Raw genomic sequence first — 24,746 nt, 5'->3', positions numbered from 1 at the left:
ACGCGGACATCGAACGGGCGTCACGTGCAGAACCCACTCCCTCCAAGTGTCCCGTTGGGCGCGTGTACGTGCCGTTTGATGTTCGCGATCGTTTGATCTGTTGGGCCCACACATCACCCTCCTCTGGTCATCCTGGTATAGGTCGGACGGTGCGCTGCCTTACGGGGAAGTACTGGTGGCCCACGTTAGCCAAGGACGTGAGGGTTTATGTCTCCTCCTGTTCAGTATGCGCACAGTGCAAGGCACCTAGACATCTGCCCAGAGGGAAATTACAACCCCTTCCCGTTCCGCAGCGACCGTGGTCACACCTATCGGTGGATTTCGTGACGGATCTTCCCCCGTCACGGGGGAACACCACGATCCTGGTCGTTGTGGATCGGTTTTCTAAGTCCTGCCGTCTCCTTCCTTTGCCCGGTCTCCCTACAGCCCTACAGACTGCGAAGGCCCTATTTACCCATGTATTCCGGCACTACGGGGTGCCTGAGGATATAGTCTCTGATCGGGGTCCCCAATTTATGTCTAGAGTCTGGAGGGCGTTTATGGAACGCCTGGGGGTCTCGGTCAGTCTTACCTCAGGGTTCCACCCCGAGAGTAATGGGCAGGTGGAAAGAGTCAACCAAGAGGTGGGTAGGTTTCTGCGGTCCTATTGCCAGGACCGGCCGGGAGAGTGGGCATCATTTATCCCTTGGGCGGAGATGGCCCAAAATTCCTTACGCCACTCTTCCACTAACCTTACCCCTTTTCAGTGTGTGCTAGGGTATCAGCCAGTCCTGGCACCATGGCATCAGAGCCAGATCGAGGCTCCTGCGGTGGATGAATGGTTTCGGCACTCGGAGGAGACATGGAACGCTGCCCATGTACGTCTGCAACGAGCCATCAGGCGGCAAAAGGCGAGTGCCGACAGCCACCGCAGTGAGGCCCCGGTTTATGCACCGGGGGATCGGGTCTGGCTCTCGACCCAAAACCTGCCCCTTCACCTGCCCTGCCGGAAGCTGGGTCCGCAGTTTGTGGGGCCATTTAAAGTCCTGAGGAGATTGAACGAGGTTTGTTATAGGTTACAACTTCCCCCTGATTATCATATTAACCCCTCGTTCCATGTGTCTCTCCTCAGGCCGGTGGTAACTGGTCCGCTCCAGCAGTCGGAGGTACGGGAGGTTATTCCGCCCCCTCTGGACATCGAGGGGGCCCCGGCATATACCGTACGAGCCATTATGGACTCCAGACATCGGGCGAGGGGCCTTCAGTACCTCGTGGAGTGGGAGGGGTATGGCCCGGAGGAGCGAAGCTGGGTACCGGCAGAAGACATCCTGGATCCATCGTTAATCCAGGATTTTCACCGCTTCCGTCCGGATCGCCCTGCTCCCCGTCCTCCGGGTCGTCCCCGAGGCCGGTGTCGGCGCGCTGCTGGAGCCGCGCGTCGGGGGGGGGGTACTGTCACGACTCCCGCCGAAGTCGACCCCTCTCCTTGTTCGGGCGGCGTTCGGCGGTCGACGTCACCGGCTTACTAGTTGCCACCGATCGATGTTTCACTGTTCGTTTGGTTTTGTCTTTATTGTGTACACCTGTTTTGAGTTTCCCTAATTATGTTCATTATTTAAACCTCTGCATTTCCTGTTTGTCTTGTCGGTGATTGTTTGTCTGTTTAGTGTAGTTGGAGGTGTTTCTCCAGACTATGTATTTTTATGAGAAGATGGATTGAATAATTTTAGTAAACACCTTTTGTTTACATTTATCCCTGTGTCCTGCGCCTGACTCCTCCACTTCTCTAAGAAGATCCATTACAGATCACCACATTCTTTTGAAGAGATTGGAAACCCAAATTGGTCTACATGGACAAGTTCTGGCCTGGTTTCGGTCTTATCTGTCGGAAAGATATCAGTTTGTCTCTGTGAATGGTTTGTCCTCTGACAAATCAACTGTACATTTTGGTGTTCCTCAAGGTTCCATTTTAGGACCACTATTGTTTTCACTATATATTTTACCTCTTGGGGATGTCATTCGAAAACATAATGTTAAATTTCACTGCTATGCGGATGACACACAGCTGTACATTTCAATGAAACATGGTGAAGCCCCAAAATTGCCCTCGCTAGAAGCCTGTGTCTCAGACATAAGGAAGTGGATGGCTGCAAACTTTCTACTCTTAAACTCGGACAAAACAGAGATGCTTGTTCTAGGTCCCAAGAAACAAAGAGATCTTCTGTTGAATCTGACAATTAATCTGGATGGTTGTACAGTCGTCTCAAATAAAACTGTGAAGGACCTCGGCGTTACTCTGGACCCTGATCTCTCTTTTGAAGAACATATCAAGACTGTTTCAAGGACAGCTTTTTTCCATCTACGTAACATTGCAAAAATCAGAAACTTTCTGTCCAAAAATGACGCAGAAAAATTAATCCATGCCTTTGTTACTTCTAGGTTGGACTACTGCAATGCTCAAAAAATTTGATCATATTACTCCAGTGCTAGCCTCCCTACACTGGCTTCCTGTTAAGGCAAGGGCTGATTTCAAGGTTTTACTGCTAACCTACAAAGCATTACATGGGCTTGCTCCTACCTATCTTTCCGATTTGGTCCTGCCGTACATACCTACACGTACGCTACGGTCACAAGACGCGGGTCTCCTAATTGTTCCTAGAATTTCTAAGCAAACAGCTGGAGGCAGGGCTTTCTCCTATAGAGCTCCATTTTTATGGAATAGTCTGCCTACCCATGTGAGAGACGCAGACTCAGTCTCTTAAGTCTTTACTGAAGACATATCTCTTCAGTAGGTCCTATGATTAAGTGTAGTCTGGCCCAGGGGTGTGAAGGTGAACGGAAAGGCTGGAGCAACGAACCGCCCTTGCTGTCTCTGCCTGGCCGGTTTCCCCTCTTTCCACTGGGATTCTCTTGTTGTCTCTCAAATGCATTGTTACAGTTGTTGGTTAGCTGGGTAGCAATTTTTTGGGGGCATATCAGCAAATAACACCAACAAAAAATACACAAAATCAAGTCCATAAAATTTGCTTAAATGAGCCACCTACGATTCCCCACACGACAGCTTCGTGTCGTTGTTGCTACTGTAACTACCTGGCCATCCAGAATCATGACAACACGCGGCCTTCTGCCCCATTGAAGCGTGCAAAGAATGCATAAATGGTATATTTTCCAACCTACCATCTCCACAAATTTCGTTCAACAGTAATTATAGGCTACCAATTGTATAAATCAGGAATGGGCAACTTTGATGGGGGTGGAGGCCACAAGAAAAAAATCATCACAGGGTGCCTCAGTGGCTCAGAAGTCTGCATACCCACATCCATACCCACACATGTAGTCAGGCCCCCTATCCTTTAGGGCCCCCAAAAGGATAGGGCCCCCTATCCTTTTGGGGGCCCTAAGCTATATATTGTTTCCCCCACCTTGCGAGCACAACATTTTAGGTCTCCCCTCTTGACAGTGGAGAGAAAAAATGTAGGTTTTGGAGGTAATTTCCTGCAACTCTACACATTTGTCATGGGGCGTAGAGACAAGGTTGCAGTTTAAAGAAAGTTTGCTTCAAATCCACACATTTTTCCTGTTGGTGGATAGAAAAATTAGCAGTTTTATAGCTAGTTTCCTGCAATTCTACACACTTTGCCATAGGGTGGAGAGAAATGTTTGCAGTTTTTAATATGATATCTGAGTGAGAGGGACTAACAAAATCAATGGGGCCCCCTCGGTCGGTAATTCGACCATGATTACTACAAACTGTTTGCTCTACAGTCCCTTCTACAGAATGAGGCCTGCTCAAGAGACCTGTACTTAACACCACTTGTTCAACAGCAGCAACACATACACTGCATTCGAAAAGTATTCAGACCCCTTGACTTTTTCCACATTTTGTTACATTACAGCCTTATTCTAAAGTTAATTAAATTGTTTCCCCCCCGATCAATCTACACACAATACCCCATAATGAGAAAGATAAAACAGGTTTATAGAAATTTTAGCAAAATTATTACAAATAAAAAACTGATATCACATTACATAAGTATTCAGACCATTTCCTCAATACTTTGTTGAAGCTCCTTTGGCAGCAATTACAGCCTCAATTCTTCTTGGGTATGACGCTAGAAGCTTGGCACACTTGAATTTGGGGAGTTTCTCCCATTCCTCTCTGCAGATCCTCTCAAGGTCTGTCAGCTTGGATGGGGAGCGTCACTGCACAGCTATTTTCAGGTCTTTCCAGAGATGTTTGTTCAGGTTCAAGTCTGGGTTCTGATTGGGTCACTCATTCAGAGACTTGTCCCGAAGCCACTCCTGCGTTATCCTGAGTGTGTGCTTAGGGTCGTTGTCCTGTTGGAAGGTGAACCTTCGCCCCAGTCTGAGGTCCTAAGCGCTCTGGAGCAGGTTTTCAACAAGGATCTCTCTGTACTTTGCTCCGTTCATCTTTTCCTCGATCCTGACTAGACCCCCAGTCCCTGCCGCTGAAAAACATCCCCACAGCATGATGCTGCCACCACCATGCTTCACTGTAGGGATGGTACCAGGTTTCCACCAGATCTGACACTTGGCATTCAGGTCAAAGAGTTAAATCTTGGTTTCATCAGACTAGTGAATCTTGTTTCTCATTATCTGAGAGCCTTTAAGTGCATTTTGGCAAAGTCCAAGTGGGCTATCATGTGCCTTTAACTGAGAAGTGGCTTCCATCTGGCCAACCTACCATAAAGGTCTGATTGGTGGAGTGCTGCAGAGATGGTTGTCCTTCTGGAAGGTTCTCCCATCTCCACAGAGGAAACCTGGAGTTCTGTCAGAGTGACCATCGGGTTCTTGGTCACCTCCCTGACCAAGGCCCTTCTTCCCCGATTGCTCAGTTTGGCTGGGCAGCCAGTTCTTTGGGACCTTCAACGCTGCAGACATCTTTTGGTACCCTTCCCCAGATCTGTGCCTTGGCACAATCCTGTCTCGGAGCTCTACGAACAATTCCTTCGACCTCATGGCTTATATTTTGCTCTGACATGCGCGGTCAACTGTGTGACCTTATGTAGACAGTTGTGTGCCTTTCCAAATTATGTCCAATCAATTTCATTTACCACAGGTGGACTCCAATCAAGTTGTAGAAACATCTCAAGGATGATCAATGAAAACAGGATGCACCTGAACATAATTTCGAGTCTCATAGCAAAGGGTCTGAATACTTATGTAAATAAGGTATTTCTGTTTTTAATACATTTGCAAACATTGATAAAAAACAGTTTTTTGCCTTTGTCATTGTGGGGTATTGTGTGTAGATGTATGAGATGTTGTCACGACTTCTACCGAAGTTGATGCCCCTCCTTGTTCGGGTGGTGTTCGGCGATCGACGTCACCGGCCTTCTAGCCACCATTGATCAGTTTTTCCTTTTCCATTGGTTTTGTCTGGTCTCTTTACACACCTGTTTCATATACCAGTAATTATATGCTGTGTATTTAACCCTCTGCTTCCCCTCATTTCTTTGTCAGTGATTGTTTGTTTGTTATGTACGTGTTGTTTCTGTATCGGTGTGTGACGGGTTATTGTTTTACCCGGATAATTTTTCTACGTTGGTTTTGGAAATAAATACTCCATTTTTAACCACTTTGTTTTCTCCTGCGCCTGACTTCCCTGCCACCTACATACACGGACTATGACAGATGTTTTATTTATTTAATCATTTTTAGAATAATGCTGTAACGTAACAAAATGTGGAAAAAACTAAGGGGTCTGAATACTTCAAGGAACATGGTGTAGAGTTTAAATGTAAGTATTTCGGGGAAGTAAAACCCTACCTAACAAATATAGCAAATATCAGTCTCAAAGTGTGAAGAGGAACTAAACTATTTATGACTACATGCACTTCCGTTACATCTACACAAATTGACACTGAAATTCATCTGACAGTTTACATATTATTGATAAAGTATCAGGCATCGTTGCCACCAGTTTCTTCCATTTCAGGCTGTGATCAGTTGCATTATTACCATGTCTTCTTGTTATTAGGTCAACATAATGTAACGGTGAAAGAGGAATCATCACTCTTCCAAAGTGGGTCTGATATGTCTGTTTATGTGAAAGATTGTGGTATAAACCATCACAAAAATATATCGATACAACCCATTAGCCTCTAACGTTGATAATAAAGGAAATACCTAGTCAGTTGCACAGCTGAATGCAAAAAAAGTGCATTCAGAACACCATACTTACCATAGTTACTATGTCAGTTACTATAGAATATGGCAGATACTATAGATATGGTCGTTACTATAGAATATGGCAGTACCCTTTTTGCAGCAGATCTTTCATTTTGGGGACAGAGTTTAATTTCTCAGACCACAGAGGGCATCAAAAACAGTGAGACTATTGCCAGCTTATCTCTATCCAATGCAAGGCATTCTCCATATTATTCACATGCACATGTTACAAACAGCCAATCTTGAAATATGTACACATTTTCTTATAGAAATCTTATAGAAACTATCATATAGTGAAATTAAACTCCATCTGAGTATACAAGGCAAGGGGATTGCAGTGTTGATCGAGGTTGGTTGATAGGTGTGGATTGGTGGGGTTTGATGGGTTGGTTGATGTGTTTGGGTTGATTATGGTCTACATACAGTACAGTATGGCTGGGTGGTATGCAGTACAGAGGGACTTCCTGGAAGCAGCACCAGGTTAGAGGGAGGAGTATCAGACTGGGGACATGAAGTGACAGTTCGCACCCATCAGAGTCTCACAAAGGGCTCACAGTCAACAGGAAGAAAGAGCACACAGAGAGAGGTAATGTGCTGATTCAGTCTTATTCTCTGCATGGATCAACAGACAAACTATTGAACCATTAAATATTTTTGTCTCGTTACATTGAAGGACTGTTAAAACTTGATTATGGCTATGTAATATAATGGTAATATTATTAATTTATGGAATTACAACACATTGCTTCATAAGGCTTCAAATAGCATAGGAATACATATTTATGAATGCAGTTAAATATATTTATGAGCAATTGTGAAGAAGGCATTCATATAAACCTTGACCATAAATGTTTATTTGACTTTCTCTCTAGGCATTACAGTAAAATACATCTTAGTTGAATAAAGGTGCTAAGAAGGTTGTTATGAATGCCACTGTAGCACTCATTAAGGTGTAATTAAGTATTATTATGTGTATTGCTATATGTTGATATTATCACAACACCATTTCATATTCTATTTCACACTCGTCTTGTGCTCCAGACCAGTAGACACAGACAGAGATAGTGACCATTAGAGAAAGAGGAGAAAGAGGAGAGAGACCCCGGTGCTGTGATTGACTCATCGAGGCAGTAGAGGCAGGATGTGGGTCCTCATCTGGGCAGCTCTACTTCTCTCTCTGACAGAGAGAGCCACGTGCAACAGTAAGGTCCCTTTTATCACTACTATTGTTAATACACACATGGCATACATCCCAACAGATACTATCTCATAACAATTTTTTACAAACAAGTGAAGTAGTATCAGTGCTCCTTGTATTACTCATGACTGTATTAATTTCCCTTCATCAGATGAGGCCCCTGCAGCAGCATACAACATCACCTACAGTCCAGCAGAGATAACACCACAGACTGGACTATGTGCTGTTATTCCATGTTCGTTCACTCACCCTGATGACTTCATTCCTCGCATAGCAATATGGTTTAAATGCCCTGATGCACAATGTTCTATTAAAGTCGAAATGGACACAATTTTTCACTCAGAAAATTCCTCTATAGCTCAGGAGGGTTACAGAAGGCGAGTGTCTCTACTGGAGACAGACCTGACAAAGAAGAACTGCAGTATGATCATCAACGACATCACTAAGACTGATGATGGAGAATATCAATTTAGTGTGTCCGAAAAATTGAACAGTGGAAATAGAAATAAATCTACATTCCGAGAGAAAATGAAAATTGCAGTGAAAGGTACAGCATGAATATTACTGTTAGTTACAGTGACATGAGTATTACTTTAGTGTAATTAATCATGTACACTGACTGCAACATACGTAGATCCAATTTACAAAGCCCAAGATTTCACCAAGTCTCCCATTTCAAAGTGTTTATATTTCTAAACCTACACTATGATTTCATACTTTATATGAGTATACGTTTCTGCTGTTTTCTACATGGATACAAAATCCATGTTATAGCATGACTTAAATGTAAAGGTAAATTCCTATTGAGCCGACATGTGCATTTACTATGAATACGGGAACATTGTCTCTAAATGTAAATCACGCTATTGTGCTGATCTTCCACGATCCTGATTGAATTTAGGCCTCAGTCTGTGTTTCTATTTCCTGTCTCCAGCTCTGACCCAGAAGCCCTCAGTGTTGACTCCTCCTCTGACAGAGGGAGAACCAGCTACTCTGACCTGCATTGCCCCAGGGATCTGCTCTGGAACTCCTCCTAACATCACATGGACATGGAGAGGGACAGGAGACAACATCACTGAGCTCAGAGACAGCACCACTATACAAAAGAGAGAGGATCTGACCAGCATCCCAATAACCCACTTCTCAACTTTGACCTTTACACCTTCAGTTGAGCACCACACCACCAAGGTCACGTGCCAAGTGACATTCAAAGGGAACATCACCACTGAGGATACAGTGACTTTGAATGTGACTCGTAAGTAGCCTACATCATCTGACCTTACTTTGCACAACCCAACATCTTGTTGTGCTTCAACAGTTATATTTCATGATCATGATTAACTGATTATATACTTTATTTTCAAGATGTGAAGGAACCCAAGATCTCTGGTAGTAACACAGTGAGAGAGGGTGATACCCTGAATCTGACTTGCTTTGTTGACAGCTACCCACCACCACCATCTATCACCTGGAGTAAGAATGGGACAACAGCTTTGGAACAGAATATCTCTGTACTGGGCGCTCTCACCATCTCTAACATGACAAGTGAACATGCTGGGGAGTATGTGTGTAATGCTCAACACCTCAACAGGACTTTGACAGCTTCCATTGTTGTCACTGTGATGTGTGAGTACAAACAACACTGTACAAACCTGACTGAAAATAGCTTGCAACATGTTTACTTTAAATTGTCCATGACATATCTTCCCCCTCTGTCTCTCATTAGACCGTCCTGTGATTCTCAATGCTTCTGGGTGTGTCATCCAGGCAAAGGTCATGACCTGTGTGTGTGTCAGTCAGGGGGTTCCCTTACCTCTCATAGGCTGGCTTAACACTGAGGAGTACTTCCTCACTAAATCAGTGTTGAGGTCCTCAGTGAACACCACCATCAGGATGCATGTCGGAAACCACACCAACACTACTGTGGAGTGTGTCAGCATAAATGAAGTGGGCAGAGTGAGAGAGAAGCTGCAAGTCACCCATAAAGAGAGCCAAGGAAAGCAAGGAGGTAAAGATATAAGTTGTTACTTTGTTAGAGAGCAACAGCTTCCCAATCCCACCCAATATGTATGCAGCATAGAGGATTTATATGCTTAGAGTGAGAAAATATGTTATATATTTTTTTTTTGAATCCAAGGATACAAAGAATTGTGAGCCACTTCTAAAAACGTACATGCTTTGTTCTCTTTATAGAGGAATTATCTAAAGACATCTTGGCTATGCTGTCGAACCCACCACTGATTGCTGCATTTGTGATTGGCTCAGCCACCATCTGTTGTATCTTCCTGTGTTTGACAGGGAAATGTAAAAGGTACATGCATTCTGTTACTGAAGTACAGTTAGTGTTATATGAATGTTGGTGATTGTCTTTAGAAATTCATATTTCCTATCAAGAGTATCAGATATATTGTCAAAAGTTGCAATGCCTTGCACCATGTTGTAATGGAGGCGCTTGCTAACCCTTCCAACATATAGTTATTGAGACATTTTATTTATAATATTTTCCCTAGATGCAAAGAGAGGATCCCAAAGGACTCAGACTCCAAAAGCTCATTCACGAACGTGGCGATGTTGGCATGTGAAGACCAACAGGTGCAGTATCAGTTAATTTCTTTATTCATCTTTACCAACATTCAGTTAGCATTGACAGCATAAACAGATCTGGGACCACCAAGCTAACAAAAGACTCCTAACACAGTGCTTTCTGTAATCTACTCCATAGACGGATGCATGACGGGCTGTGCGGGGCGAACAGACCCCTCTACAGTTGGTGCTGATGGAGGGAGCTGAAAACGGAGGGCCCCAGATCGGTGGTGCCGCAGAAACTCTGCCAAAGGGGAATAACCAAAAGATGTGCACTACGCCGCTATCAACTACTCCCAACTGAAGAAGGCTTCTGAGGAGGCAGAGAAGAAGACCACCACAACAGAGTCAGAGTACGCCAAAATCAAACGAGAGAATAAGAAAGAAAGAAAGAAAGATAGATAGAAAGGGGATGGAGGAGAGGGGTGTAGTGATGATGGGGAAGGATTAGGAGAAAGAGAACGGTAAACCAGCAGAAGAGACAGATGCGGATACTGCACTTTACTCCAACGTCAAGGCTATTATGGGTGGTGGTGAGTGACAAAGCAATTTAAGCTAGAAACGCGGGGAATAGCATACAGTACTATATAGCCATGTGTTCTTATATAACTTTCAGAATCCAGATTGAATGTTTTATGTTGATACTGGGACGTTTGTTCAACTGAAACTACTGTAGTTAATCATTTTGGTGTTTCCTCGTGCTGAATACAGTTTGATTGTTTTATGATAATACAGAGATGTTATTTAATAACAAACTTCTGTACTTAATAGTTTTGGAAAATACTTTATTTTACAGCCCTGTGTCAGATGGTACTGTATGTATCTGGTGGTTTTATATCTTCAATAAAAATATTTTCTAGTTGTACATAGAAGCAAGCTTTGGTAATGTTTTTCAAGGATGTGTCATTTGACTTTTTTATTGATTGTTTTTTCACCATGGGAAAGGACTGACAAAGATTTTGAAAAGTAGAGGGGTCAAAACATTTATTTTTCTTTCTCTTTCCTTTCAGTTTTGCATTTTGATTTGACAAGTGGGTGGGGATATTAGTAGTATGTGTGATTGTAACCAATATTTCTGTAAATAGAATACTGGTACACTGGCGAAAATGTTGGCAAAATGTTATTAAGAATTCTCATTTTGGGGTAGCCAGAGAGCTCAAATGAAATGAATCAAGAAAAAAAGTACATCATGCTTTTAAAGGTTGTGTGCTATAGAGCGGTTGGTTGATTAGCAACAAAACAGATGCATGTACAGCTATGGTGCAAAACAAACAGGGGTGGCTTAGATTGTTGACAACATGTAAACTATATTTAGTCTCCAATGTTTGAAAATATAAATACATTTGCTCATTGAGCACTTGTTGTCTCTCAAATACATTGTTACAGTTGTTGGTTAGCTGGGTAGCAATTTTTTGGGGGCATATTAGCAAATACCACCAACAAAAAATACACAAAATCAAGTCCATAAAACTTGCTTAAATGAGCCACCTACGATTCCCCACACGACAGCTTCGTGTCGTTGTTGCTACTGTAGCAACCTGGCCATCCAGAATCATGACAACACACGGCCTTCTGCCCCATTGAAGCGTGCAAAGAATGCATCAATGGTATATTTTCCAACCTACCATCTCCACAAAATTCGTTCAACAGTAATTATAGGCTACCAATTGTATAAATCAGGAATGGGCAACTTTGATGGGGGTGGAGGCCACAAGAAAAAAATCATCACAGGGGGCCTCAGTGGCTCAGAGGTCTGCATACCCACATCCATACCCACACATGTAGTCAGAGCCGGCCCTATTCTTTTGGGGGCCCTAAGCTATATATTGTTCCCCCCACCTTGCGAGCACAACATTTTAGGTCTCCCCTCTTGACAGTGGAGAGAGAAAATGTAGGTTTTGGAGGTAATTTCCTGCAACTCTACACATTTTGCCATGGGACGTAGAGACAAGGTTGCAGTTTAAAGCAAGTTTGCTTCAAATCCACACATTTTTCCCGTGGGTGGAGAGAAAAATTAGCAGTTTTATAGCTAGTTTCCTGCAATTCTACACACTTTGCCATAGGGTGGAGAGAAATGTTTGCAGTTTTTAATATGATATCTGAGTGAGAGGGACTAACAAAATCAATGGGGCCCCCTCGGTCGGTAATTCGACCATGATTACTACAAACTGATTGCTCTACAGTCCCTTCTACAGAATGAGGCCTGCTCAAAAGACCTGTACTTAACACCACTTGTTCAACAGCAGCAACACATACACTGCATTCGAAAAGTATTCAGACCCCTTGACTTTTTCCACATTTTGTTACATTACAGCCTTATTCTAAAGTTAATTAAATTATTTCCCCCCCGATCAATCTACACACAATACCCCATAATGAGAAAGAAAAAACAGGTTTATAGAAATTTTTGCTAAATTATTACAAATAAAAAACTGAAATATCACATTTCATAAGTATTCAGACCATTTACTCAATACTTTGTTGAAGCTCCTTTGGCAGCAATTACAGCCGCAAGTCTTCTTGGGTATGACTCTAGAAGCTTGGCACACTTGAATTTGGGGAGTTTCTCCCATTCCTCTCTGCAGATCCTCTCAAGATCTGTCAGCTTGGATGGGGAGCGTCACTGCACAGCTATTTTCAGGTCTTTCCAGAGATGTTTATTCAGGTTCAAGTCTGGGTTCTGATTGGGCCACTCATTCAGAGACTTGTCCCGAAGCCACTCCTGCATTATCTTGAGTGTGTGCTTAGGGTCGTTTTCCTGTTGGAAGGTGAACCTTCGCCCCAGTCTGAGGTCCGAAGCGCTCTGGAGCGGGTTTTCAACAAAGATCTCTCTGTACTTTGCTCCGTTCATCTTTTCCTCGATCCTGACTAGACCCCCAGTCCCTGCCGCTGAAAAACATCCCCACAGCATGATGCTGCCACCACCATGCTTCACTGTAGGGATGGTACCATGTTTCCACCAGACCTGACACTTGGCATTCAGGCCAAAGAGATAAATCTTGGTTTCATCAGACTAGTGAATCTTGTTTCTTATTGTCTGAGAGCCTTTAGGTGCATTTTGGCAAAGTCCAAGTGGGCTATCATGTGCCTTTAACTGAGAAGCGGCTTCCATCTGGCGAACCTACCATACAGGTCTGATTGGTGGAGTGCTGCAGAGATGGTTGTCCTTCTGGAAGGTTCTCCCATCTCCACAGAGGAAACCTGGAGTTCTGTCAGAGTGACCATCGGGTTCTTGGTCACCTCCCTGACCAAGGCCCTTCTTCCCCGATTGCTCAGTTTGGCTGGGCGGCCAGCTCTAGGAAGAGTCTTGGTGTTCCCAAACTTCTTCCATTTAAGAATGATGTAGGCCACTGTGTTCTTTGGGACCTTCAATGCTGCAGACATCTTTTGGTACCCTTCCCCAGATCTGTGCCTTGGCACAATCCTGTCTCGGAGCTCTACGAACAATTCCTTCGACCTCATGGCTTATATTTTGCTCTGACATGCGCGGTCAACTGTGTGACCTTATGTAGACAGTTGTGTGCCTTTCCAAATCATGTCCAATCAATTTCATTTACCACAGGTGGACTCCAATCAAGTTGTAGAAACATCTCAAGGATGATCAATGGAAACAGGATGCACCTGAACATAATTTTCGAGTCTCATAGCAAAGGGTCTGAATACTTATGTAAATAAGGTATTTCTGTTTTTAATACATTTGCAAACATAGGCAAAAAACGTCTTTTTATCATTGTCATTGTGGGGTATTGTGTGTAGATGTATGAGATGTTTTATTTATTTAATCCTTTTTAGAATAATGCTGTAACGTAACAAAATGTGGAAAAAACTAAGCGGTCTGAATACTTCAAGGAACATGGTGTAGAGTTTAAATGTAAGTATTTCGGGGAAGTAACACCCTACCTAACAAATATAGCAAATATCAGTCTCAAAGTGTGAAGATAAACTAAACTATTTATGACTACATGCACTTCCATTACATCTACACAAATTGACACTGAAATTCATCTGACAGTTTACATATTATTGATAAAGTATCAGGCGTTGTTGTCACCAATTTCTTCCATTTCAGGCTGTGATCAGTTGCATTATTACCATGTCTTCTTGTTATTAGGTCAACATAATGTAACGGTGAAAGAGGAATCATCACTCTTCCAAAGTGGGTCTGATATGTCTGTATACGTGAAAGATTGTGGTATAAACCATCACAAAAATATATTGAATACAAACCATTAGCCTCTAACGTTGATAATAAAGGAAATACCTAGTCAGTTGCACAGCTGAATGCAAAAAAAGTGCATTCAGAACACCATACTTACCATAGTTACTATGTCAGTTACTATAGAATATGGCAGATACTATAGATATGGTCGTTACTATAGAATATGGCAGTACCCTTTTTGCAGCAGATCTTTCATTTTGGGGACAGAGTTTAATTTCTCAGACCACAGAGGGCATCAAAAACAGTGAGGCTCTTGCCAGCTTATCTCTATCCAATGCAAGGCATTATCCATATTATTCACATGCACATGTTACAAACAGCCAATCTTGAAATATGTACACATTTTCTTATAGAAATCTTATAGAAACTATCATATAGTAAAATAAAACTCCATATGAGTATACAAGGCAAGGGGATTGCAGTGTTGATCAAGGTTGGTTGATAGGTGTGGTTTGGTGGGGTTTGATGAGTTGGATGATGTGTTTGGGTTGATTATGGTCTACATAAGTATGGCTGGGCGGTATGCAGTATGGCTGGGCGGTATGCAGTACAGAGGGACGTCCTGGATGCAGCACCAGGTTAGAAGGAGGAGTAACAGAGAGAGGTAATGTGCTGATTCAGTCTTATTCTCTGCATGGATCAACAGACAAGCTATTGAACCATTAAATATTTTTGTCTCGTTACATTGAAGGACTGTTAAAACTTGATTATGGCTATGTAATATAATGGTAATATTATTCATTTATGGAATTACAACACATTGCTTCATAAGGCTTTAAATAGCATAGGAATACATATTTATGAATGCAGTTAAATATATTTATGAGCAATTGTGAAGAAGGCATTCATATAAACCTTGACCATAAATGTTTCTATGACTTTCTCTCTAGGCATTACAGCAAAATACATCTTAGTTGAATAAAAGTGCTAAGAAGGTTGTTATGAATGCCACTGTAGCACTCATAAAGGTGTAATGAAATATTAATATGTGTATTGCTATATGTTGATATTATCACAACACCATTTCATATTCTATTTCACACTCGTCTTGTGCTCCAGACCAGTAGACACAGACAGAAATAGTGACCATTAGAGAAAGAGGAGAAAGAGGAGAGAGACCCCGGTGCTGTGATTGACTCATCGAGGCAGTAGAGGCAGGATGTGGGTCCTCATCTGGGCAGCTCTACTTCTCTCTCTGACAGAGAGAGCCACGTGCAACAGTAAGGTCCCTTTTATCACTACTATTGTTAATACACACATGGCATACATCCCCACAGATACTATCTCATAACAATTTTTTACAAACAAGTGAAGTAGTATCAGTGCTTCTTGTATTACTCATGACTGTATTCATTTCCCTTCATCAGATGAGGCCCCTGCAGCAGCATACAACATCACCTTCAGTCCAGCAGAGATAACACCACAGACTGGACTATGTGCTGTTATTCCATGTTCGTTCACTCACCCTGATGACTTCATTCCTCGCATAGCAATATGGCTTAAATGCCCTGATGCACAATGTTCTATTAAAGTCGAAATGGACACAATTTTCCACTCAGAAAATTCCTCTATAGCTCAGGAGGGTTACAGAAGGCGAGTGTCCCTACTGGAGACAGACCTGACAAAGAAGAACTGCAGTATGATCATCAACGACATCACTAAGACTGATGATGGAGACTATCAATTTAGTCTGTCCGAAAAATTGAACAGTGGAAATAGAAATAAATCTACATTCCGAGAGAAAATGAAAATTGCAGTGAAAGGTACAGCATGACTATTACTGTTAGTTACAGTGACATGAGTATTACTTTAGTGTAATTAATCATGTACACTGACTGCAACATACGTAGATCCAATTTACAAAGCCCAAGATTTCCCAAGTCTCCCATTTCAAAGTGTTTCTTTTTCTAAACCGGCTCTATGATTTCACACCCCTGTATACCTCCGGTCACAACTTGCAGACTTGTTTACGCTGCTGTGCGTTTTTGTTGCCGTTTTTACTTTGCTACCTGACGGTTTTTACTTTTTCATTACCGTATATTTTTACTTTTTCCCTCACTCAACTTTTTTTTTCCTTCAACTTTCCTACCCCGGAGGTTTTATCTGGACATGGTTCGTCAGGACTTCAAACAGCCGAAGCTAAGTAACATTAACATGATGCCTTCTAATTGCAGTCGTTGTACTCATAATATACAGGAGAACAATCGCCTTACGGCAAGGATAGCTGTGCTGCAAGCCCAGCTTCAGACGCAATCGTTAGGCAAGGGTAATTTCAGTGTAGGAAAGGATGAAACAGCGTCTGTGCCACCAGCAAGTACAGATAGTAACGTTAGTATAAACCCCCTCGCACGGTCCCCGCAGCCGGACATCTTTCTCATGGCGTCTGGAGGGAAACGCTGTAGGAATGCTCAACCGGTGTCGCTTATTCAGCCGACAGAAACTTTCAACCGGTTCTCCCCGTTAAGCGAGTCGGAGTCGGAGGCCGAGACTTCTCTGGTCTCTGCTCCTCCCGTTGTGGGGTCTGAGACGCCGACGGCTCCCACCATTAGCTCTGACAAATTGAAAACCCTAGTCATTGGCGACTCCATTACCCGCAGTATTAGACTTAAAACTAATCATCCAGCGATCATACACTGTTTACCAGGGGGCAGGGCTACCGACGTTAAGGCTAATCTAAAGACGGTGCTGGCTAAAGCTAAAACTGGCGAGTGTAGAGAGTATAGAGATATTGTTATCCACGTCGGCACCAACGATGTTAGGATGAAACAGTCAGAGGTCACCAAGCGCAACATAGCTTCAGCATGTAAATCAGCTAGAAAGATGTGTCGGCATCGATTAATTGTCTCTGGCCCCCTCCCAGTTAGGGGGAGTGATGAGCTCTACAGCAGAGTCTCACAACTCAATCGCTGGATGAAAACTGTTTTCTGCCCCTCCCAAAAGATAGAATTTGTAGATAACTGGCCCTCTTTCTGGGATTCACCCACAAACAGGACCAAGCCTGGCCTGCTGAGGAGTGACGGACTCCATCCTAGCTGGAGGGGTGCTCTCATCTTATCTACGAACATAGACAGGGCTCTAACTCCTCTAGCTCCACAATGAAATAGGGTGCAGGCCAGGCAACAGGCTGTTAGCCAGCCTGCCAGCTTAGTGGAGTCTGCCACTAGCACAGTTAGCGTAGTCAGCTCAGCTTTCCCCATTGAGACCGTGTCTGTGCCTCGATCTAGGTTGGGCAAAATTAAAAATGGCGGTGTTCGCTTCAGTAATCTTACTAGTATAAAGACCTCCTCCATTCCTGCCATTATTGAAAGAGATTGTGATACTTCACATCTCAAAATTGGGTTACTTAATGTTAGATCCCTCACTTCCAAGGCAGTTATAGTCAATGAACTAATCACTGATCATAATCTTGATGTGATTGGCCTGACTGAAACATGGCTTAAGCCTGATGAATTTACTGTGTTAAATGAGGCCTCACCCCCTGGTTACACTAGTGACCATACCCCCGTGCATCCGGCAAAGGCGGAGGTGTTGCTAACATTTACGATAGCAAATTTCAATTTACAAAAAAAAAAACAATGACGTTTTCGTCTTTTGAGCTTCTAGTCATGAAATCTATGCAGCCTACTCAATCACTTTTTATAGCTACTGTTTACAGGCCTCCTGGGCCATATGCAGTGTTCCTTACTGAGTTCCCTGAATTCCTATCGGATCTTGTAGTCATAGCAGATAATATTCTAATTTTTGGTGACTTTAACATTCACATGGAAAAGTCCACAGACCCACTCCAAAAGGCTTTCGGAGCCATCATCGACTCAGTGGGTTTTGTCCAACATGTCTCTGGACCTACTCACTGCCACAGTCATACTCTGGACCTAGTTTTGTCCCATGGAATAAATGTTGTGGATCTTAATGTTTTTCCTCATAATCCTGGATTATCGGACCACCATTTTATTGCGTTTACAATTGCAACAAATAATCTGCTCAGACCCCAACCAAGGAAGATTAAAAGTCGTGCTATAAATTCTCAGACAACCCAAAGATTCCTTGATGCCCTTCCAGACTCCCTCTGCCTACCCAAGGACGTCAGAGGACAAGAATCAGTTAACCACCTAACCGAGGAACTCAATTTAACCTTGCGCAATACCCTAGATGCAGTTGCACCCCTCAAAATTAAAAACATCTGTCATAAGAAACTAGCTCCCTGGTATACAGAAAATACACGAGCTCTGAAGCAAGCTTCCAGAAAATTGGAACGGAAATGGCGCCACACTAAACTGGAAGTCTTCCGACTAGCTTGGAAAGACAGTACCGTGCAGTATCGAAGAGCCCTCACTGCTGCACGATCATCCTATTTTTCCAACTTAATTGAGGAAAATAAGAACAATCCGAAATTTCTTTTTGACACTGTCGCAAAGTTAACTAAAAAGCAGCATTCGCAAATGGAGGATGGCTTTCACTTCAGCAGTAATACATTTATGAACTTCTTTGAGGAAAAGATCATGATCATTAGAAAGCAAATTACGGACTCCTCTTTAAATCTGGGTATTCCTCCAGGGCTCCATTGTCCTGAGTCTGCACAACTCTGCCAGGACCTAGGATCAAGGGAGATACTAAAGTGTTTTAGTACTATATCTCTTGACATAATGATGAAAATAATCATGGCCTCCAAACCCTCAAGCTGCATACTGGACCCTATTCCAACTAAACTACTGAAAGAGCTGCTTCCTGTGCTTGGCCCTCCTATATGGAACATAATAAACGGCTCTCTATCCACCGGATGTGTACCAAGCTCACTAAAAGTGGCAGTAATAAAGCCTCTCTTGAAAAAGCCGAATCTTGACCCAGAAATTGTAAAAAACTATCGGCCTATATCGAATCTTCCATTCCTCTCAAAAATTTTAGAAAAAGTTGTTGCGCAGCAACTCACTGCCTTCCTGAAGACAAACAATGTATACGAAACGCTTCAGTCTGGTTTTAGACCCCATCATAGCACTGAGACTGCACTTGTGAAGGTGGTAAATGACCTTTTAATGACGTCAGACCGAGGCTCTGCATCTGTCCTCATGCTCCTAGATCTTAGTGCCGCTTTTGATACCATTGATCACCACATTCTTTTGGAGAGATTGGAAACCCAAATTGGTCTACATGGACAAGTTCTGGCCTGGTTTAGATCTTATCTGTCGGAAAGATATCAGTTTGTCTCTGTGAATGGTTCGTCCTCTGACAAATCAATTGTAAATTTCGGTGTTCCTCAAGGTTCCGTTCTAGGACCACTATTGTTTTCACTATATATTTTAGCTCTTGGGGATGTCATTCGAAAACATAATGTTAAATTTCACTGCTATGCGGACGACACACAGCTGTACATTTCAATGAAACATGGTGAAGCCCCAAAATTGCCCTCGCTAGAAGCCTGTGTTTCAGACATAAGGAAGTGGATGGCTGCAAATGTTCTACTTTTAAACTCGGACAAAACAGAGATGCTTGTCCTAGGTCCCAAGAAACAAAGAGATCTTCTGTTGAATCTGACAATTAATCTGGATGGTTGTACAGTCGTCTCAAATAAAACTGTGAAGGACCTCGGCGTTACTCTGGACCCTGATCTCTCTTTTGAAGAACATATCAAGACTGCTTCAAGGACAGCTTTTTTCCATCTACGTAACATTGCAAAAATCAGAAACTTTCTGTCCAAAAATGACGCAGAAAAATAAATCCATGCTTTTGTTACTTCTAGGCTCGACTACTGCAATGCTCTACTTTCCGGCTACCCGGATAAAGCACTAAACAAACTTCAGTTAGTGCTAAATACGGCTGCTAGAATCCTGACTAGAACCAAAAAATTTGATCATATTACTCCAGTGCTAGCCTCCCTACACTGGCTTCCTGTTAAGGCAAGGGCTGATTTCAAGGTTTTACTGCTAACCTACAAAGCATTACATGGGCTTGCTCCTACCTATCTTTCCGATTTGGTACTGCCGTACATACCTACACGTACGCTACGGTCACAAGACGCAGGCCTCCTAATTGTCCCTAGAATTTCTAAGCAAACGGCTGGAGGTAGGGCTCCATTTTTATGGAATGGTCTGCCTACCCATGTGAGAGACGCAGACTCAGTCTCAACCTTTAAGTCTTTACTGAAGACTTATCTCTTCAGTAGGTCCTATGATTAAGTATAGTCTGGCCCAGGAGTGTGAAGGTGAACGGAAAGGCTGGAGCAACGAACCGCCCTTGCTGTCTCTGCCTTGTCGGTTCCCCTCTTCCCACTGGGATTCTCTGCCTCTAACCCTTTTACAGGGGCTGAGTCACTGACTTACTGGTGTTCTTCCATGCCGTCCATGGGAGGGGTGCATCACTTGAGTAGGTTGAGCCACTGACGTGGTCTTCCTGTCTGGGTTGGCGCCCCCCCCCTTGTGTTGTGCCGTGGCGGAGATCTTTGTGGGCTATACTCGGCCTTGTCTTCGGACGGTAAGTTGGTGGTTGTAGATATCCCTCTAGTGGTGTGGGGGCTGTGCTTTGGCAAAGTGGGTGGGGTTATATCCTGCCTGTTTGGCCCTGTCCGGGGGTATCATCGGATGGGGCCACAGTGTCTTCTGATCCCTCCTGTCTCAGCCTCCAGTATTTATGCTGCAGTAGTTTATGTGTCGGGGGGCTAGGGTCAGTCTGTTACATCTGGAGTATTCTCTTGTCTTATCCGGTGTCCTGTGTGAATGTAAATATGCTCTCTCTAATTCTCTCTTTCTCTCTTTCTTTCTTTCTCTCGGAGGACCTGAGCCCTAGGACCATGCCTCAGGACTACCTGGCATGATGACTCCTTGCTGTCCCCAGTCCACCTGGCCATGCTGCTGCTCCAGTTTCAACTGTTCTGCCTGCGGCTACGGAACCCTGACCTGTTCACCGGACGTGCTTGTTGCACCCTCGACAACTACTATGATTATTATTATTTGACCATGCTGGTCATTTACGAACATTTTAACATCTTGACCATGTTCTGTTATAATATCCACCCGGCACAGCCAGAAGAGGACTGGCCACCCCTCATAGCCTGGTTCCTCTCTAGGTTTCTTCCTAGGTTTTTGGCCTTTCTCAGGAGTTTTTCCTAGGGAGTTTTTCCCAGCCACCGTGCTTCTTTCACATGCATTGCTTGCTGTTTGGGGTTTTAGGCTGGGTTTCTGTACAGCACTTTGAGATTTCAGCTGATGTACGAAGGGCTATATAAATAAATTTGATTTGATTTTGATTTGATTTATATGAGTATATGTTTCTGCAGGTTTCGACATGGATACAAAATCCATGTTATAGTGTGACTTAAATGTAAAGGTAAATTCCTATTGAGCCGACATGTGCATTTACCATGAATACGGGAACATTGTCTCTAAATGTAAATCACGCTATTGTGCTGATCTTCCACGATCCTGATTGAATTTAGGCCTCAGTCTGTGTTTCTATTTCCTGTCTCCAGCTCTGACCCAGAAGCCCTCAGTGTTGACTCCTCCTCTGACAGAGGGAGAACCAGTTACTCTGACCTGCACTGCCCAGGGATCTGCTCTGGAACTCCTCCTAACATCACATGGACATGGAGAGGGACAGGAGACAACATCACTGAGCTCAGAGACAACACCACTACACTAAAGAGAGAGGATCTGACCAGCGTCACAATAACCCACTTCTCAACTTTGACCTTTACACCTTCAGCTGAGCACCACACCACCAAGGTCACGTGCCAAGTGACATTCAAAGGGAACATCACCACTGAGGAGACAGTGACTTTGAATGTGACTCGTAAGTAGCCTACATCATCTGACCTTACTTTGCACAACCCAACATCTTGTTGTGCTTCAACAGTTATATTTCATGATCATGATTAACTGATTATATACTTTATTTTCAAGATGTGAAGGAACCCAAGATCTCTGGTAGTAACACAGTGAGAGAGGGTGATACCCTGAATCTGACTTGCTTTGTTGACAGCTACCCACCACCACCCTCTATCACCTGGAGTAAGAATGGGACAACAGCTTTGGAACAGAATAACTCTGGACTGGGCGCTCTCACCATCTCTAACATGACAAGTGAACATGCTGGGGAGTATGTGTGTAAAGCTCAACACCTCAACAGGACTTTGACAGCTTCCATTGTTGTCACTGTGATGTGTGAGTACAAACAACACTGTACAAACCTGACTGAAAATAGCTTGCAACTTGTTTACTTTAAATTGTCCATGACATATCTTCCCCCTCTGTCTCTCGTTAGACCGTCCTGTGATTCTCAATGCTTCTGGGTGTGTCATCCAGGCAAAGGTCATGACCTGTGTGTGTGTCAGTCAGGGGGTTCCCTTACCTCTCATAGGCTGGATTAACACTGAGGAGTACTGCCTCACTAAATCAGTGTTGAGGTCCTCAGTGAACACCACCATCAGGATGCATGTCGGAAACCACACCAACACTACTGTGGAGTGTGTCAGCATGAATGAAGTGGGCAGAGTGAGAGAGAAGCTGCAAGTCACCCAAAAAGAGAGCCAAGGAAAGCAAGGAGGTAAAGATATAAGTTGTTACTTTGTTAGAGAGCAACAGCTTCCCAATCCCACCCATTGTGTATGCAGCATAGAGGATTTACATGCTTAGAGTGAGAAAATAAAATGTTATTTTTTCATTTAAAAAGAAAATAAGAGGATACAAAGTATTGTGAGCTGCTTCTGAAAACATACATGCTTTGTTCTCTTCATAGAGGAAGTATCTAAAGACATCTTGGCTATGCTGTTGAACCCACCACTGATTGCTGCATTTGCGATTGGTTCAGCCTTCTCAGCCACCATCTGTTGTATCTTCCTGTGTTTGACAGGGAAATGTAAAAGGTACATGCATTCTGTTACTGAAGTACAGTTAGTGTTATATGAGTGTTGGTGATTGTCTTCAGAAATTCATATTTCCTATCAAGAGTATCAGATATATTGTCAAAAGTTGCAATGCCTTGCACCATGTTGTAATGGAGGCGCTTGCTAACCCTTCCAACATATAGTTATTGAGACATTTTATTTATAATATTTTCCCTAGATGCAAAGAGAGGATCCCAAAGGACTCAGACTCCAAAAGCTCATTCACGAACGTGGCGATGTTGGCATGTGAAGACCAACAGGTGCAGTATCAGTTAATTTCTTTATTCATCTTTACCAACATTCAGTTAGCATTGACAGCATAAACAGATCTGGGACCACCAAGCTAACAAAAGACTCCTAACACAGTGCTTTCTGTAATCTACTCCATAGACGGATGCATGACGGGCTGTGCGGGGCGAACAGACCCCTCTACAGGTGGTGCTGATGGAGGGGGCTGAAAACACAGGACCCCAGACCAGTGGAGCTGCAGGAAACTCTGCCAAAGGGGAAGAACCAAAAGATGTGCACTACGCCGCTATCAACTACTCCCAACTGAAGAAGACTTCTGAGGAGGCAGAAAAGAAGACCACCACAACAGAGTCAGAGTACGCCAAAATCAAACGAGAGAACAAGAAAGAAGGGGATGAAGATGGAGGAGAGGGGAGTGGAGTGATGGACGAGGAGGAGAACGAGCCAGCAGCAGAGACAAATGAGAATACAACGCTTTACTCCAATGTCAAGGCTATTATGGGTGGTAAGTGACAAAGCAATTTTCGCTAGAAACGTTGGGGATAGCATGCAGCATTATATAGCCATGTGTTCTTATATCATTTCCTGAATCCAGATTGAAAGTTTTATGTTGATACTGGGACTTTTGTTCAACTGAAACTACCATAGTTTTGGTGTTGTTTCCTCATGTGCTGAATCAAGTTGGAATGTTTTATGATAATACAGAGACATTGTATAATTTCGAAACTACTGTAGTTAATAGTTTTGGTAAATGATTTATTTTACAGCCCTGTGTCAGATGGTACTGTATGTATCTGGTGGTTTTATATTTTCAATAAGAATATTTTCTGGTTGTACATATAAGTAAGTTTTGGTAATGTTTTTCAAGGATGTGTCATTTTACTTTTGTAATGATTATGTTTTGTCACCAGGTGGAAGGACTGACAAAGATGTGGTTTGGAAAAGTAGAGAGGTCAAACCATTAATATTTTTTTTCTCCTCTTTCCTTTCATTTTAGCATTTTGATTTGACAAGTGGGTGGGGATATTAGGTAGTATGTGTGGATGTAATCAATATATTTCTGTAAATACTATTCTTATACACTGGCGAAATGTTGGCAAAATGTTATTAAGAACTCTCATTTTGGGCTAGCCAGAGAGCTCAAATGAAATGAATCAAGAAAAAAAGTACATCATGCTTTTAATGGTTGTGTGCTATAGACAGGTTGGTTGATTAGCAACCAAACAGATGCGTGCACAACTATGGGGTAAAACAGACGTGTTGGCTTAGATTGTTGACAACATGTAAACTATATTTAGTCTCCAATGTTTGAAAATATAAATACATTTGTACAATGAGCACGTTGTTTCTCAAATACATTGTTAGTTGTTGGTTAGCTATGTAGCATTTTTTTGTGCCATATTAGCAAATAACACACTCAAAAAGACATTTCAAGAACAACATACAACTTGATG

The 24,746-nt window shown here is 43.0% G+C and overlaps 1 protein-coding gene across 2 annotated transcripts; it reads left to right on the top strand.

Moving 5' to 3' along the window:
* Positions 1–6,482: 6,482 nt before the first annotated feature.
* On the top strand, positions 6,483–23,536 carry LOC115177414 (sialic acid-binding Ig-like lectin 14). 2 transcript variants are annotated; one of them, XM_029738172.1, is made up of 9 exons: positions 6,483–6,757; positions 7,213–7,373; positions 7,521–7,604; positions 8,304–8,624; positions 8,735–8,995; positions 9,096–9,377; positions 22,896–23,022; positions 23,222–23,303; positions 23,434–23,536. In XM_029738172.1, the coding sequence occupies exons 2-9, from the start codon at positions 7,313–7,315 to the stop codon at positions 23,443–23,445; spliced, it is 1,230 nt and encodes a 409-aa protein (XP_029594032.1). In that variant the 5' UTR covers positions 6,483–6,757; positions 7,213–7,312; the 3' UTR covers positions 23,446–23,536. The 2 variants fall into 2 exon arrangements, with proteins under 2 accessions (XP_029594032.1, XP_029594026.1); XM_029738166.1 differs by lacking the exons at positions 23,222–23,303; positions 23,434–23,536 and having other exon boundaries at positions 7,521–7,916; positions 22,896–23,104.
* The last annotated feature ends 1,210 nt before the right edge of the window (positions 23,537–24,746 follow it).

Source organism: Salmo trutta, chromosome 3 (assembly GCF_901001165.1).
Source record: "Salmo trutta chromosome 3, fSalTru1.1, whole genome shotgun sequence".
Classification (NCBI taxonomy): domain Eukaryota; kingdom Metazoa; phylum Chordata; class Actinopteri; order Salmoniformes; family Salmonidae; genus Salmo; species Salmo trutta.
The sequence above is the reverse complement of the archived record's forward strand: the minus strand, read 5'-3'. Positions and strand labels throughout refer to the sequence as shown.